At 38.8% G+C, this 14,891-nt stretch overlaps 2 protein-coding genes across 2 annotated transcripts; one reads left to right on the top strand and one right to left on the bottom strand.

The window, feature by feature from the left end:
• Positions 1–8,524: 8,524 nt before the first annotated feature.
• Positions 8,525–11,517, bottom strand: LOC109827104 (serine/threonine-protein kinase 38-like). The gene is made up of 13 exons (XM_020394069.1): positions 11,474–11,517; positions 11,209–11,383; positions 11,021–11,104; positions 10,690–10,931; positions 10,376–10,595; positions 9,802–9,881; positions 9,631–9,715; positions 9,418–9,549; positions 9,228–9,341; positions 9,096–9,149; positions 8,935–9,019; positions 8,757–8,807; positions 8,525–8,664 (listed from the first exon to the last, which is right to left on the bottom strand). Exons 1-13 carry the CDS (start codon positions 11,500–11,502, stop codon positions 8,579–8,581), a joined length of 1,437 nt encoding a protein of 478 aa, XP_020249658.1. The 5' UTR covers positions 11,503–11,517; the 3' UTR covers positions 8,525–8,578.
• Positions 11,518–12,513: 996 nt separating this feature from the next.
• Positions 12,514–14,699, top strand: LOC109827105 (subtilisin-like protease SBT1.2). Its single transcript, XM_020394070.1, has 2 exons — positions 12,514–12,920; positions 13,028–14,699. Exons 1-2 carry the CDS (start codon positions 12,764–12,766, stop codon positions 14,674–14,676), a joined length of 1,806 nt encoding a protein of 601 aa, XP_020249659.1. The 5' UTR covers positions 12,514–12,763; the 3' UTR covers positions 14,677–14,699.
• Positions 14,700–14,891: the final 192 nt, after the last annotated feature.

The following is a 14,891-nucleotide window of genomic DNA, read 5'->3' on the forward strand; positions in this document are numbered from 1 at the left end:
CTCTCTCTCTCTCTCTCTCTCTCTCTCTCTCTCTCTCTCTCTCTCTCTCTCTCTCTCTCTCTCTCTGCTATTGGGATGATTTCAAACAAACACTTGGGGGTTATTCATAATATTGGTTTAGGGGTAGGTAAATACTATTAGGGTTAGGTGATTACTACTAAGGTTATGTGTTAGGTAGGTGAGGTGTAAATGTGAAGCTGCTGAACTTTAACAATAGATAACCTTAACCAATGGTATCTAATCGGTATCAAAGTTATATAACTGTTAATGTTCTTGTCATGGCAGTTGAACTATAATTAACTAGCAAAAACTTACATGAGACCAATTCAAGGTTTCAAATCATTTGTTCTATATATTTGTCCATTTACAATATCGGATGCATAGAAAACCTACATGTGGCTGTCGTGCACATAAACATGGAAAAGATTAAGCTTAGTATATGTCGATCGCTAGCTTGTAGAGAGGCAAGACCTCCACTGGGGAGACAAACTCAAGGGGGGGAAATTAAGCAAATTAAAGACTGTAATTTTCACCTAAGGATGAACTGTTCGTTGCATTCGATGTCTTTTTCTTTGCTCCCTTCTTCTGAACTATGCTCAAGATAAAGGATAATAAGTATGTTATTTGAAAATCTGGTACTATCTTGTCTCTTGCGTTGTCTTCGATGTAATCTATGTGAATATATAGTAGTTTAAAGTTGGTAATTAGAGAGTATGTGAATAGTAGTTTTAGCTTAGTAATTAGAGGGTATATGCACCTATGTGATGCATAAAAACACGTTGTTCATATTGCATGAATAATTTTAGATGGAACATTGACTGTAGATGCCTGTCTTCCTTGAAATTATCTAGCAAATACTTGCTGAATCAGTTCTTTTTCGAACATATCATAAAATTTAAAGAACATAATTAATATCAGAGAAATCCTCAAAGGAAATGATTTTCTTTCTTTCTTAGAAGTTATCTAAGGGGAAAATACAAGTTGAGCTTAAGCTTCGTACAAACGAAGAGTCTTGACAAATAAGCGATAAAATTTGTAAATACAGAATTTTTTTTATTAAGGTTATGAAGTTACAAAGTTTAAATGTATATACAATTTAGGCGCAAAAGTACACTAGCTTAAAGGCGAATATTACTAAGTCAATCTTAAACCTGCTACTAGATTCTGCATCAGCTTAAACAGATGCTTCACAGAATAATATGTTGTCTGTTACTAATGTATCTTCTATACGTAGCATCATAAGATCCAAAATTATCCAAGATCTTGTATTCTACAATTATACTATAAGGAGAAAACTTTAGTCCAATTAAGATAACGCTCATAAGTACCACTGTCAGAATGTACTCAGCAAATATTGGAAAGAAATCACCCCCTAAATTTTGGCTATGTAGAATTTATTAGGATTTCAGCCTAGCAGTAAAATTTAGATGTTTATAATTTGATAATGTCAAGGTTAATATGCTACAATATCAACATATTTTATCTTGCCCAGTGATTTCAGAACATAGGCAACTTAATATCTGAGAGAGGCATACAAATCCTCTCAAATTAGGTGGTAATTAGAGTGTCCAATATTACCAATAAAAAGAACTAACCTTGATTTGAAGGAGGAGCTCGCCTAAAGATCGACGGCGAGGAAGCTCGCTTGCGCGTAGAGAGGCGGGGAGGGAGCTCGCCTTCTGGATTGCGGGCGTGGAGGAGATCGAGCTCGCCCGATGCGGAGCTCGCCTGTCGCTTGCGTGGTGGAAGCCAGCTGTAGTCAAGCTGGTGTGGAGCTCGCCTGAAGACTTAGGGTTTCCCTATAAAAGGGAAACCTTATTCACGAGTTCCCTCTGAGCTCTCTCTCTCTCTCTCTCTCTCTCTCTCTCTCTCTCTCTCTCTCTTTCTCGATTTTTTTTCTCTCTTTGGCGGCGGCTCTTCTCACGGATTTTGAGGAGCAATTTTCGGTCAAGAAAATTGAGATTGAGTTGTGAGTTCAGTTGAATAGATCACAAGCGATATTGTAGAGAGATCTCAAGTTTGAGATATTCTCTTAGTAAGTGTTGTAATTTCTTATGGTTAAATAAGAAATTAATTGTGCGGCTCCAGTGAACGTAGGCAAGTTTGTCGAACCATGTAAATCTGTTGTCTCGTCTTATTTACTTATTGTTTTATTTGTGTATTCGCTATTGCTTGTATTGGTTGGTTTGAGTTTGGTGTAAACTTAAGTTGGTTGTTTTCTTTTAGGATTGATTTAGCTTCCGTAGCGGTTAAGTGGACGTCTCACGCTCCCAACAATTGGTATCAGAGCCATTTAATCAGATTGGTGGTGGTAGAACTTCTGCTCTGAGATGGTGCTTAATTATTGTTGAAATTCCTAAGAGAAGTAGATTTATTAATACAAGCAGAGAATGATGTCTACAAGTAAAACAGTTAAAGTGGGAAAGTATGAGATCGAAAAATTTAATGGAAAGAATAATTTTTCCTATTAGAGGATGCAGATCAAAAATTTGCTGATTTCGCAAAAATTGCACAATTCTTTGGCAGGAAGAGAAAAGAAGCACAAAGATATGTCTAACGAGGATTGAGAAGAGTTAGATCTCGAAGCACGAGCGTCGATTATCCTATGACTTGAGAGGGATGTTGCTTTTTTGGTGGATGAAGAGAAAACGACTGTGGTCGTGTGGTCAAAGTTAGAGAGTACCTTCATGACGAAGAGTCTAACAAATCAGATCTACTTGAATTTAAATTATATACTTGCAAGATGGAGGAAGGTTCGTCAATTCGGGAAGGTTCGTCAATCCGGGAATACATCAATAAGTTCGATAGAATCATATTGGATTTGAAGGACATTGATGTGATAATAGAAGATGAGGATCAAGCATTTCCGCTACGTCTTTCTTTACCGAAGTCTTATGAGAACCTGATACAAATATTGATGCTTGTAAGTGACAATTTAAAGATGGATGAGACTAGAACGATGCTTCTGGCGGATAATCTTCGAAAAATTATAACTAATGACATGGCTACTAGTGGTAACATGGAACAAGCACAAGGATTGTTTGTAAGAGGAAGGGGTAATGAGCGAGGAAAAAGCAAGGGAGGAAAGTCTAGATCAAAATCAAGACCTCTTGCTGGAAGGTCGTGTTTCAAATGCGGTGAGCTTGGGCATTTTAAGGTTAATTGCCCTAACTAGAGAGTAGGTGGGAAAAATAATAACAATAAAATCGAGAGGAGAGAAGGCAAGGAAGAGGCGAGTTACATCTCGGAGGAAGGGAGCGATAAAGAATGCTATGTTGTTACGGGTGGTGAAGATATTTTCGGTAAGTGGATTCTTGATTCGGATTGCTCTTACCATATGTGCCCAAATAGAAAGTGGTTTACTACCTATTGAAGTATTTATGGTGAAACCGTATTGATGGGGAATAATCATGCTTGTAAAATGGTGGGACTTAGTGATATAAAAATCAAAATGCATGATGGAGTGATCAAAACCCTAACGGATGTGAGGCACGTTCCCTACTTACAGAAGAATCTTATCTCAGTTGGTGCATTAGACTACGGTGGTTGCAGGATTGTTATAGGGAACAGAGTAAAGAAAGTTGTTTAGGGTTTATTAGTAGTGATGAAGGGTATTCGTCACGGTAATCTATATACTCTCTTGGGTACAACAGTGACAGGAGATGAAGCAGTTGGAACTGATGGAAGTAGTGGAGACCCATGTGAGCACACTCGGTTATGGCATAGACGGCTTGGGCACATGTCAGAGAAGGGTCTACATCTGCTTGGTAAGGAAGGTTTGCTGAAGAACATAAAGAAATCTTGCATGGATTTTTATGAGGATTGTGTGTACTAAAAGGCGCACAGAGTTTATTTTCTGAGAAGCAAGCACAAGAGCAGAGGTATATTAGACTATGTGTATACAGATGTTTGGGGTCCGGCTCAAACAACTTTCAAGGGTGGTATCAGGTATTTTGTCTCGTTTATAGACGATTATTCTAGGTATGCTTGGATTTATTTTCTTAAGCATAAGAATAAAATATTCGAGATATTCAAGAAGTGAAAAACAATGATTGAGAAGAGGATAGGCAATAAATTGAAGACACTAAGATCTGATAATGGTACATAATATATAGAGGGTCTTTTAAAGGAGTTCTGTGATCAGGAGGGTATTGCTCGACACTGGACAGTCAGGTCCATACCACAGCAGAATGGAGTCGTAGAGAGACTGAACCGTATATTATGGGAGAAAGCAATGATTATGCGATCACATGCTGGTTTGGGCAAAGAATGGTGGGCAGAAGTGGTTGCTACAACTTGTTACATAGTGAACCGTTCTTCACATTCGACATTGTATGGTGATGTATCTTATCGGGTATGGTCAGGGGAGCATGCAGATTATGATAGGCTTAGGATTTTCGAATGTACCGCCTACTATCACGTCGAGGAAAACTTGACGCGAGGGCCAAGAAGGCAATATTCTTGGGGTATGTAAAGGATGTAAAAGGCTATCGCCTTTGGTATACAGAAGATTTCAAGTTCATGATCAGCAGAGATGTTACATTTGATGAGAAATCCATGATTTTCAGGGCATCTAAGAACGATGGTGTTGGGACTGTTGGGACTTTAAAGTCCCAGGTGATTGAAATAGAACCTAAAGACCAACCAGGTTCTAGTCATGTTCAAGAGGAGGATCATGAAGATGATGAGCTTGAATAGGAGGAGGTTCAGCAAGAAAATGTACAAGTATTATAACAACAGCAGCTCGAAGATAGTTTGGCTTCCACTAGGCCAAGACGAGCATACAAGAAGGTTCAGAAGCTAGGGTCAGATCAGTCTCTGAAGCACTATGAGTAGGTAAATTTGGTTGAGTACGCACTCTCGATGGAGGATGCTGAGTCGGTCACCTTTAAAGAAGCTATTCGGGACATGGATAATGAGAGTTGGTTGGCTGCGATGGAGGAAGAGATGGAATCTCTCCGGAAGAACCAAACATAGGAGGTGGTCCCATTGCCCGTAGGGAAGAAATCTATTGGTTGTAAGTGAGTGTACAAGAGAAAGGAGGATCCTTCCGAACTCGGCGGTATAAGGTACAAGGCTAGGCTAGTGGCTAAGGGGTTTGCACAAATAGAGGGTGTTGATTACAATGAGATATTTTCTTTGGTGGTAAAACACACTTCTATTCGGGTGCTATTGAGTATTGTTGCTCATGGTGATCTTGAGCTGGAACAACTTGATGTCAAAACAGCCTTCTTGTACGAAGACTTGGATGAGGAAATCTATATGCATCAGCCTGAGGGTTACAAGGTTGAGGATAAAGAGCGTCAGATATGTCGCTTGAGGAAATCACTTTATGGATTGAAACAATCTACTCGGCAGTAGTATAAGTGATTTGACTCCTTCATGCTAAAGCATGGGTTCTCCAGAAGTGATTATGACTGTTGTGTCTATATTCGGAAGCTTCATGGAGGTGATTATATCTATCTTATTTTGTATGTGGATGACATACTTATTGCTTCGAGAAGCAAGATGGAGATAGATAGGCTGATTTGTATGTGGATGACATACTTATTTCTTCGAGAAGCAAGATGGAGATATATAGGCTGAAATCTGAACTTGGTACAAAGTTCGAGATGAAGGACATGGACACTGCTAAGAAAATACTGGAAATGGAGATTAGAAGAGAGAGGATAAATTGGTGATCGTTCTTGAGTCAGAAAGGCTATATTGAGCGGGTTATCGTAAGGTTTGGGATACAAAGTGCTAAGTCGGTGGTGACTCCATTGGCTCCGCACTTCAGACTCTCAGGTAAACAATCTTCCACTACAGCGAAAGAGAAGGCACATATGGGGCGTGTACCTTATGCTAGTGCAGTTAGCAGTTTGATGTACGCAATGGTGTGTACACATCCAGATATTTCACAGGAGCTTAGTGTTGTCAGTAGGTTCATGGCGAATCCGGGAAAGACACATTGGGAAGCGGTGAAATGGGTCCTGAGGTACTTGAAGGGTACCGCTAAAACAGGTCTGTGTTTTAGTAAAGATACATGTCAGATTGATGGATTTATGGATTCAGATTATGCGGGCGATCTAAACAGACATTGATTTACTACTGGTTATGTATTCAGTATACATGGTACTCTAGTTAGTTGGTGATCGGTGTTACAGGCTATAGTAGCACTTTCTACTACAGAGGCTGAGTACATGGCCATGACAGAAAGAGTGAAGGAAGCACCGTGGTTGTGGGGTCTGTTAGATGATTTAGGGATTGAGCGGGATTGCGTGAATTTATGGTGTGATAGTCAGAGTGCAATTCATTTGACTAAGAATCAAGTTCACCATGCTTGTACCAAGCATATTGACGTCAGATACCATTTTGTGCGGGATGTCATTGAGGAAGATGATATTTTTCTCATGAAGGTGCACACAACTAAGAACCCATCAGACATGTTAACTAAGGTGGTGACAGGTAGCAAGTTTCAGTATTGCTTGGACTTGCTTAATATCAACCCGTGTTGATCTGCCCAAGACGGCAATGTGCAGAACTACGATTAGCTTGATCCCGATCAGAGGGTACGTAGGCAACCATGGTATAATGGTGCAACTGGTTTGGCCTGGTTTTAGCCTAGTTAGCGTTTACGGTGTTCTTCTGGTGTTCGTCCAAAATTTGAGGTTTATCAAATGATGAACGAGGTGAAGAATTAAAGAGAACTAACCTTGATTCGAAGGAGCTCGCCTGAAGATCGATGGCGGGGAAGCTTGCCTGCTGCGAGGCGAGGGCGAGGAAGCTCGCCTACGCGTAGAGAGGCGGGGAGAGAGCTCGCCTTCTGGATTGCGGGCGTGGAGGAGATCGAGCTCACCCGATGCGGAGCTCGCCTGTCGCTTGCGTGGTGGAAGCCAGCTGTAGTCAAGCTAGCATGGAGCTCGCCTGAAGATCTAGGGTTTCCCTATAAAAGGGAAACCCTATTCACGAGTTCCCTCTTAGCTCTCTCTCTCTCTCTCGTGCGATTTTAACAGAGAGGATTTTTTCTCTCTGTGGCGGCGACTCTTCTCAAGGATTTTAAGGAGTAATTTTCGGTCAAGAAAATTGAGATTGAGTTGTGATTTATTCAGTTGAATAAATCACAAGCGATGCTGTAGAGAGATCTCAAGTTTGAGATCTTCTCTTAGCAAGTTTTGTAATTTCTTGTGGTTAAATATGAAATTAATTGTGCGGCTCCAGCGGAGGTAGGCAAGCTTACCGAACCACGTAAATATGTTGTCTCGTCTCATTTACTTATTGTTTTATCTGTGTATTCGCTATTGCTTGTATTGGTTGGTTTGAGTTTGGCGTAAACTTAAGCTAGGGTTTGTTTTATCTGTGTATTCGCTATTGCTTGTATTGGTTGGTTTGAGTTTGGCGTAAACTTAAGCTAGGGTTGTTTTCTCTCGGGATTGATTTAGCTTTGGTTGGTTTGAGTTTGGCGTAAACTTAAGCTAGGGTTGTTTTCTCTCGGGATTGATTTAGCTTCCGCAGCGGTGTGGGCGTTCCCTCGCTCCCAACAACCAATCAATGTTATATATCCCGAATTCAAGGGACAAGATTAGGCAATGCAGGATTTCATTATTGTCTATAACTGGTACAGTATTGGAGCTGCTGTTCTTTGAAAACCACTATCATAATATTGAATCCTGCGTAACCTAATCTCGTTCCTTAAATTCGGAATGAGGAATAATGATTGGAGGAATTAGATTTGATTGGAGGAATTGGACACTCTCTAATTACCATCTAATTAAAGAGGATCTGAGTCATAGACATAACAATCACTTCTTTTTACTACTCCTGCTAGAATTATAAGTTCAAACACGTAACTGTATTAATAATGGACCACATAACAATCAAAATAAATGCCAATATTCTATGATGAGCATGAGACATGATGAAAGATTTATATGCATTATAGTATGGCATGTTGTCACAGTCATTGTCAATTACACACGACAGTGTTATTTGTGTTGTTTTAGCTTCAAAATTTTCAGCAATGAGCAAATAATTTTCAATCTAAGCTACGGGAAATGGTCAGAATCTCTTCAATAAAGCATATAATTAAGTATTCAAGCCATTTGCGATCCAAGTAGTGGGTTTTATTAAGTTGTCAATTCGCTATTAGAGTTAAAAAGTTATTTTTGTTAATGAGAGTTGAATTATTTAAAATCATCATTATCACAACAATTGCAAATCTAGTAGTTGAGTCAAAGAACTACAATCCAAATGGAGAAATGATGGAAAAAAATTATGTGCCATCAATTTATTTTTCTTGCATAAATATATTAGAAGTTCTCTTTGATTTTGCATCTTTCTTAAGCCAACAATGCAAATAAAACAGTGAGGTTGCAAAGTTTGAGACAGCTCAAGCTAATCAAATTATGTACAAACCATTTACGGATTTTCTTTTGTTTTGAGAAACAGCAATCAATTTACATCACCATACATATTTACCCCATGGTGAGTATTAACAAAAACGATGTCCAATTTTTTGGGCAATAATGCAAATTAAAACTCTTGCATATCTTTCTTCCTCAAATGGGAGGTGTTTGTGATAGTGAATTCTCCTTGATCATCAATTGATAAATAAGTGAGGCTCCTTGTACTTCAGTTGAGTAGTGAAGAGATTCGATGAGCTCATTTTAGATGCATCACTTGTGTCTGAAGATTTTTAAACAAGAGAAATCTCAGTAATCTTTTTTTAGCTAAGGTTAGTAAATCGTCAACTTCATCATAAAAGAAATTGTACTTACTGAAGATAGATTTAACAGAAGGGACCTTTTTCTTCTTTTTCGTCGATTCTGCTGCAATAAGATTTGAAGATGAATGGCTAGTTATAGATCAAATATGCTATGAGTATCTAAGTTCTTTCAGGGTTAAACTATAAAAAAATAAATTTATTCTGACTTTATATCAAAGAGAAAGAAATACCTTTTTGATGTTGTCCATGATTGTTGACGATTTCAAAATTTTTGAATGTGTAACCCACAAATTTTAGGTCTTTCGAAGAAATTGTCTGCAACATGATAATTTTTGGCTAATAACTGTAGAGATAAAATAACCAGCTTTATTTACAGAACAATATTATTTACCTTGTCTCCTAGTGCTGGTTTTAATGGAATTTGTTTCTCATTCTCTAATCGCGCCTGTATTGAAAAACATGGGTATATGTTATAAGAGCTTCATACAATTAAAGAAGAAAGCCTGATAAAAATTTAGCATACCTCATCGAATTTATCAAAGTTTCGGGTATCCAATTCATGATTGACTTCAGGTATATAAACAGCCTCTATCTGATACAATTTATCCCATTGAATGCCTTCAAACCAAGGATGAGCCTAAAATGAACGAAATATTTAGAAAACGCATATATTTGTCAAATAGACCTTTTTTTTTTCAAGTACATTGACGAACCTTTATTTCCTCAACATTTCCTGTGCCAATCCTACGCTCAACGTCACACAACAGTCTTTGAATAAGGTCTTTAGCTTCCTCAGATATTGTCAAGTCTTGGGGAAATTTCAAATGTGATCGCCAATTTACTACCTATATTAATTTGAAAATTAGGAAACCGAAAAAATAATCATATATACTAGCCAGTTATTAATAGGCCAATAATATACTTACCTTTCTGCATGTTGAGAGAGCTTCCTTAGACTGAAATGGAGGATAACCCATAAGCATTTCATACATAATAGCTCCAAGTGACCACCTGAAAAAAGGTAGAAAATAAAAGTTTTCCGATAAATGTGTAAATTCTAGGGATAAATTTTTAAAAATACCATAAACAGTACTTACCAATCACATTCCATTCCATACCCCTTCTTTGATAAAACTTCGGGTGCAATATAGTCAGGGGTACCGACAGTTGAATAAGCCTGAAAATTTTAGGCACCGACATTTCAATCAACAAATATGCTTCCTTAGATGTTGGTAAAAAGACCAAAGTACCATTTTCAAATTAATGCTCCAACTATTAAATTAAATTAACTAATCAGTGGGCATTTTGGCCAAATTGGATCAAACTTGGACCAAACTTAAGGGGTTGTCAAAATCACCTTTATAACATTATTAGGACATGAAAGAAGTTTCTCCACCCCCCCCCCCCCCCATCAAGGCCATTTTCGTAATTGCACTTAAACTTGGCTTCTTACATGCCACAGTAGAAACACACGGTATTAGATATGGGGTATCTGACAATTTTTTTGTTTTTTGTTTTGGTGTGGGGGGGGGGGGGGGGCGGAGGTGTCGGCGGTTTTGAATATTTACCCTATAGATTATTTGCATGGTGCACAAAGATGATGGGTGATGGGGTTTGCAATTTACCCCTACATATTTGCGTAGTGCACAAAGATGATTCTACGAAACTTACCAAAGTTCGCCGATTCTTTCTCCAAAGCCCTAAATGTTTGGCTTGTGCGTTTGTCTCCGTAAACTGCTGCACATCAGCCTGAAAAAACCCCTCACAGTTCACTGTTCGCATAATGCCATCATCCCTTTCATTACTGCAATCCAAGTTCTTGCACAATCCAAAATCTGAAAGCTTGACGTGTCCATTTCTGCCTAGTAACATGTTATCTGGCTTGATATCTCTGTAAATTTTCACAACACAAGGCCAGGTCAGTACATCAAAAACATTGACAAAATCAAAGATAAATGAAAATTTTCGAACAAACGTACACCGACCTGTGGGCATAATTGCTTTTGTGTATAGCTTCAATGCCAAGAACTGCCTCCGCGATGTAAAATCTAGCCTCATCCTCGGTCAATATATCCTTTTTCATGAGCAAAGTCATTAGATCACCACCCGGTAAATACTCCATGATAAGGTACAGGAAATCTTTGTCTTGGAACGAAGAATAGAGTTTGACGATATAATTGCTGTTAACTTGAGCTAGAACATCTCTCTCAGCCTTAACATGCTCAACCTAACGCAAAAAATGACGCGTCACGAATGTACATACTGAAAACAAAGAGACAACTAAAATGCAAGGGGGGAAAAAATTAGATGATATACCTGACCCCGACGCAACATTTCTGTTTTATTTAGCTTTTTCATTGCATAAATATTGCCTGTTGCTTTTTCTCTACAAACTCTAACCTGCAGGATAACTTTGGTTATTTTCGATTCTTTTAATGTAGAAGAATTTGGGGAATCGCTATTGTTCTTTTAATTTTTTGCAAATCCTTGTTAAGAAAATCTACCTCGCCAAATGCGCCTTTTCCGATCATGGTCAATAATTCGAAGTCATCAACACCCATTTTATTCCTTTGAAGTCTCATATACTCAGTCTCCTTTTGCTCCAATTGCTTCATAAGATTCATTTGTTGCTCCTCAGAAACGTCCGACTCCTGCAATTCTCTCTCAAGAATCCATCTCCTGCTCAAAAAACACAACATACATCAAAATTCACCAAAAAGATTATCTTCTTCTTTGTTCTTTTCCAAAAAAAAAAAGCGAAATCCTTACCGTTCTTGACGTTGTTTCAAATGCTTCATCTTGTCTTTGTAATGATTCTCTATGTATTTCTTCGCTGCAGCGACTCTCTCTTTAGTGTCATATGAGAGTTCATCGTCGCTTCTTGACACCTCTTTCTTCTTAGATGTAATTCTCAATTTCTCTCTTGTTTTCCTCAAACTCAGCCTTGACGAATGCAGCATATTTTTTTTAATGAAGAAAGAGAGAGATGTTTCTTCTGATAATTTAATTTTCATTGATATTTGAAAAAAAAATCCCAACTTTTATAAAGGAATGGCAACAAAATCCTGATGAGATTCAGTTGGAGGGTCTGTAAATTACCAGCTGAGCCTAATTTGAGACAATTTTACCGACAGAACTTTGATTTTTTACGAAGATTTAACTGTGTCCGATTTAGGCGGAAAGGCTGTATGGAGAGATTCAACATTGATGATCTAGTTGGCTCTAAAGGGATTACATTGACTAAAAATAGCATTGATTTTATGTCTGATATATTTAACAGGTTACTTTAGGTAATACACGGGCTGTATAGTCTGTTTACAGTTACTTTCAGTTATAATGGGTACAAAATTGTTTGTATTTTCTTTTCTTAAAATGGAATTGAGGTATCTAATTTTATGTCATTTTTGGATGTTGCAAAAGCATCACGCGAAATCATGCAGTTGAGCACAATATGAAACCAGTGCATCCTAGAAAATTATTGAAAATATTATTTGATATCAGTATAAGCTCAATATGAAATTATGGAGTCAAAGAATCCCATGCAAAATGTTCAAATTAGATAATTCAAATCCAATATATTTATTGGAGACATACAGTACTTCTTGATTTATTTCTTCTTAAAAGGATCATAAGTTTATTTTCAAATTTATAACCTTAAGGAATCACACTTGACACATGCACACAACTCTTCAGCCCATGAGTTTCATATTGCACTGTACTGAATTCTCACCTCCAAGAATCCCAAGTAACAAATCAGTAACCCACGTTCCTCTCATTTCCTTTCTCATGGAACCTCACAATCTCTTCCTCTTCCTCTTCCTCTTCTTCAATCTCCAATCTCTTCTCATCAATGGCAATCCCCTCCCCATCATCAAAGACCAACTCCAAACCTACATTGTTCATCTACACAAACCCAACACCACCAAAAATCTAGTCCAATGGCACACATCCTTCCTCCCAAACTCTACACTCGACTCTGGCGAACCTCGTCTCCTCCACTCTTATCGTCACTCCATCACTGGCTTCACTGCGAAACTCACTCTCGAAGAAGTGAGAGCTATGGAGTCGATGAATGGATTCGCTCACGCACAATTAAGCCGAACATTGCAGCTCCACACTACATACACTCCTCAGTTCTTAGGATTGAGTGACTGGAGCCCGACATGGGGTGAGTCATTGTATGGCGAAGGGACAGTTATTGGCGTTCTTGACACGGGTATCGTAGACACACATCGTTCTTTTAATGATTATGGCATGCACCGCCAATTCGATGGAGGGGTCGATGTTATTTCGCTTATTGCAACAATAAAATAATTGGTGCAGGCGCATTTTCTGGAGGGGAAAAACAGCTGGTTCTTGATGCTGAAGGGCACGGGACCCATGTTGCGGGTATTGCTGCGGGAAATTTTGTCGAGGATGCTGAGGTTCTCGGAATGGCAAAGGGATTGGCGTCTGGAGTCGCGCCAAAATCTCACCTGGCGATATATAAAGTGTGCGATAGAGGTGGATGTGATGAGGGTGATGTGATTGCTGGCATTGATCAGGCGATTCGTGATGGTGTCGATGTGATGTTGATGCCTTTCGGTGGATTGCCTAATGATGTTTATCGAGACAGTATCGCAATAGCTTCATTGGCAGCAGTGGAGAAAGGGATCATGGTTTGCGCTTCAGCGGGCAATATTGGACCGAGGAAAAGCACAGTGAGCCATGAAGCACCGTGGATTCTTACTGTCGGAGCAACCTCGACTGATAGAAGGATTAGAGTGACTGTAAAGCTCGGAAATGGAATGATATTGAACGGAGAATCAGCATTCCAACCGAGTGGAATTATCAGTTCAAACCTCTTGCCTATCGTGTTTCCAGGTATCGACGGAGATGTCGCAAGTTTGAATTGTTATAGAGGATCGTTAGATGATATTGACGTCAGAGGGAAAATCGTTTTGTGTCACAATGAAGGAACAAATAATACCGAAAAGGGTGATGTTGTTAAGGATGCAGGAGGAGCCGGAATGATAATCATGAACCGTCAAAGCCAAGGGTTCACTGTATCCGCCGAAGTGCACAGTCTTGCAGCATCACATATTAGCTACATCGATGGAAGAAAAATACGATCTTATGTTTATTTATCCACAAATTCTACTCCTATGGCTTCAATGATCTTTAAAAGGACTGTTTTCGGTTCTCATCCATCGCCTTCAGTTGCATCGTTTTCATCAAGAGGCCCGAGCTTGATGAATGCAGGCATTCTGAAGCCCGATATCACTGCACCAGGTGTGAACATTCTATCAGCATATTCCACGAAAAGTATAGCTTCTACATCATTTAACTTCCAGAGTGGCACCTCGATGGCTGCAGCTCATGTTTCAGGCATTATAGCATTGATCAAGAACAAATATCCGCGATGGTCGCCAGCTGCGATAAAATCAGCGATCATAACATCAGCACGTGACATAGATCTTCATGGCAACCGAATATTTGATGAATCATCTTATAACAAATCTGCAGACATTTTCGCTATGGGCGCAGGAATTGTGAATCCTTTAGGAGCTATGGATCCTGGTCTTGTTTATGATATTCGTTATAATGATTACATTTCTTATCTCTGTGGCTTGAATTATAATGTTCATCGGAGTTCATTTCACTGCAACTCGTCCCTTGATCCTGAACAACTGAATTATCCTTCTATATCGGTCTCTTTAAGAGCAGTCTCAATGAAAACTGTAACTCGAACTGTAAGAAATGTAGGAGAGGCTCATGCAGTGTATTTAGCAAAGATTGTTGAACCAGAAGGAGTGAGAGTTGATCTCTCTCGATATAGACTTCATTTTTCCAGGCTCGACCAGGAAGAGAGCTTTGAGATACGATTTAGCATCGAAGAAAGATACATGAAGAAATGTCGATTTTCAGAAGGGAAACTGTCATGGATTTCGAATAGGCATATTGTGAGTAGTCCTATCTCTATCAGATTTTAATGAAGTGCATGATACAATTATTATTACAGTTGTCACACTCTTCTCTGAGATTCATCATATTTTCAATGAAAACTCAAACTATGTTCTTATCACCAAATTCTCATGTTATTCTCATTCTTGCCTTGATTGAATTGTAAGTTATCAATACAGAGCTACTACTAACACACCTCTAACTTCAATTGAGCATTGACCACTTACAAGTCAACATTAAAATT

The sequence above is a fragment of the Asparagus officinalis genome, unplaced genomic scaffold (assembly GCF_001876935.1).
Source record: "Asparagus officinalis unplaced genomic scaffold, Aspof.V1 AsparagusV1_Un24, whole genome shotgun sequence".
Taxonomy (NCBI): domain Eukaryota; kingdom Viridiplantae; phylum Streptophyta; class Magnoliopsida; order Asparagales; family Asparagaceae; genus Asparagus; species Asparagus officinalis.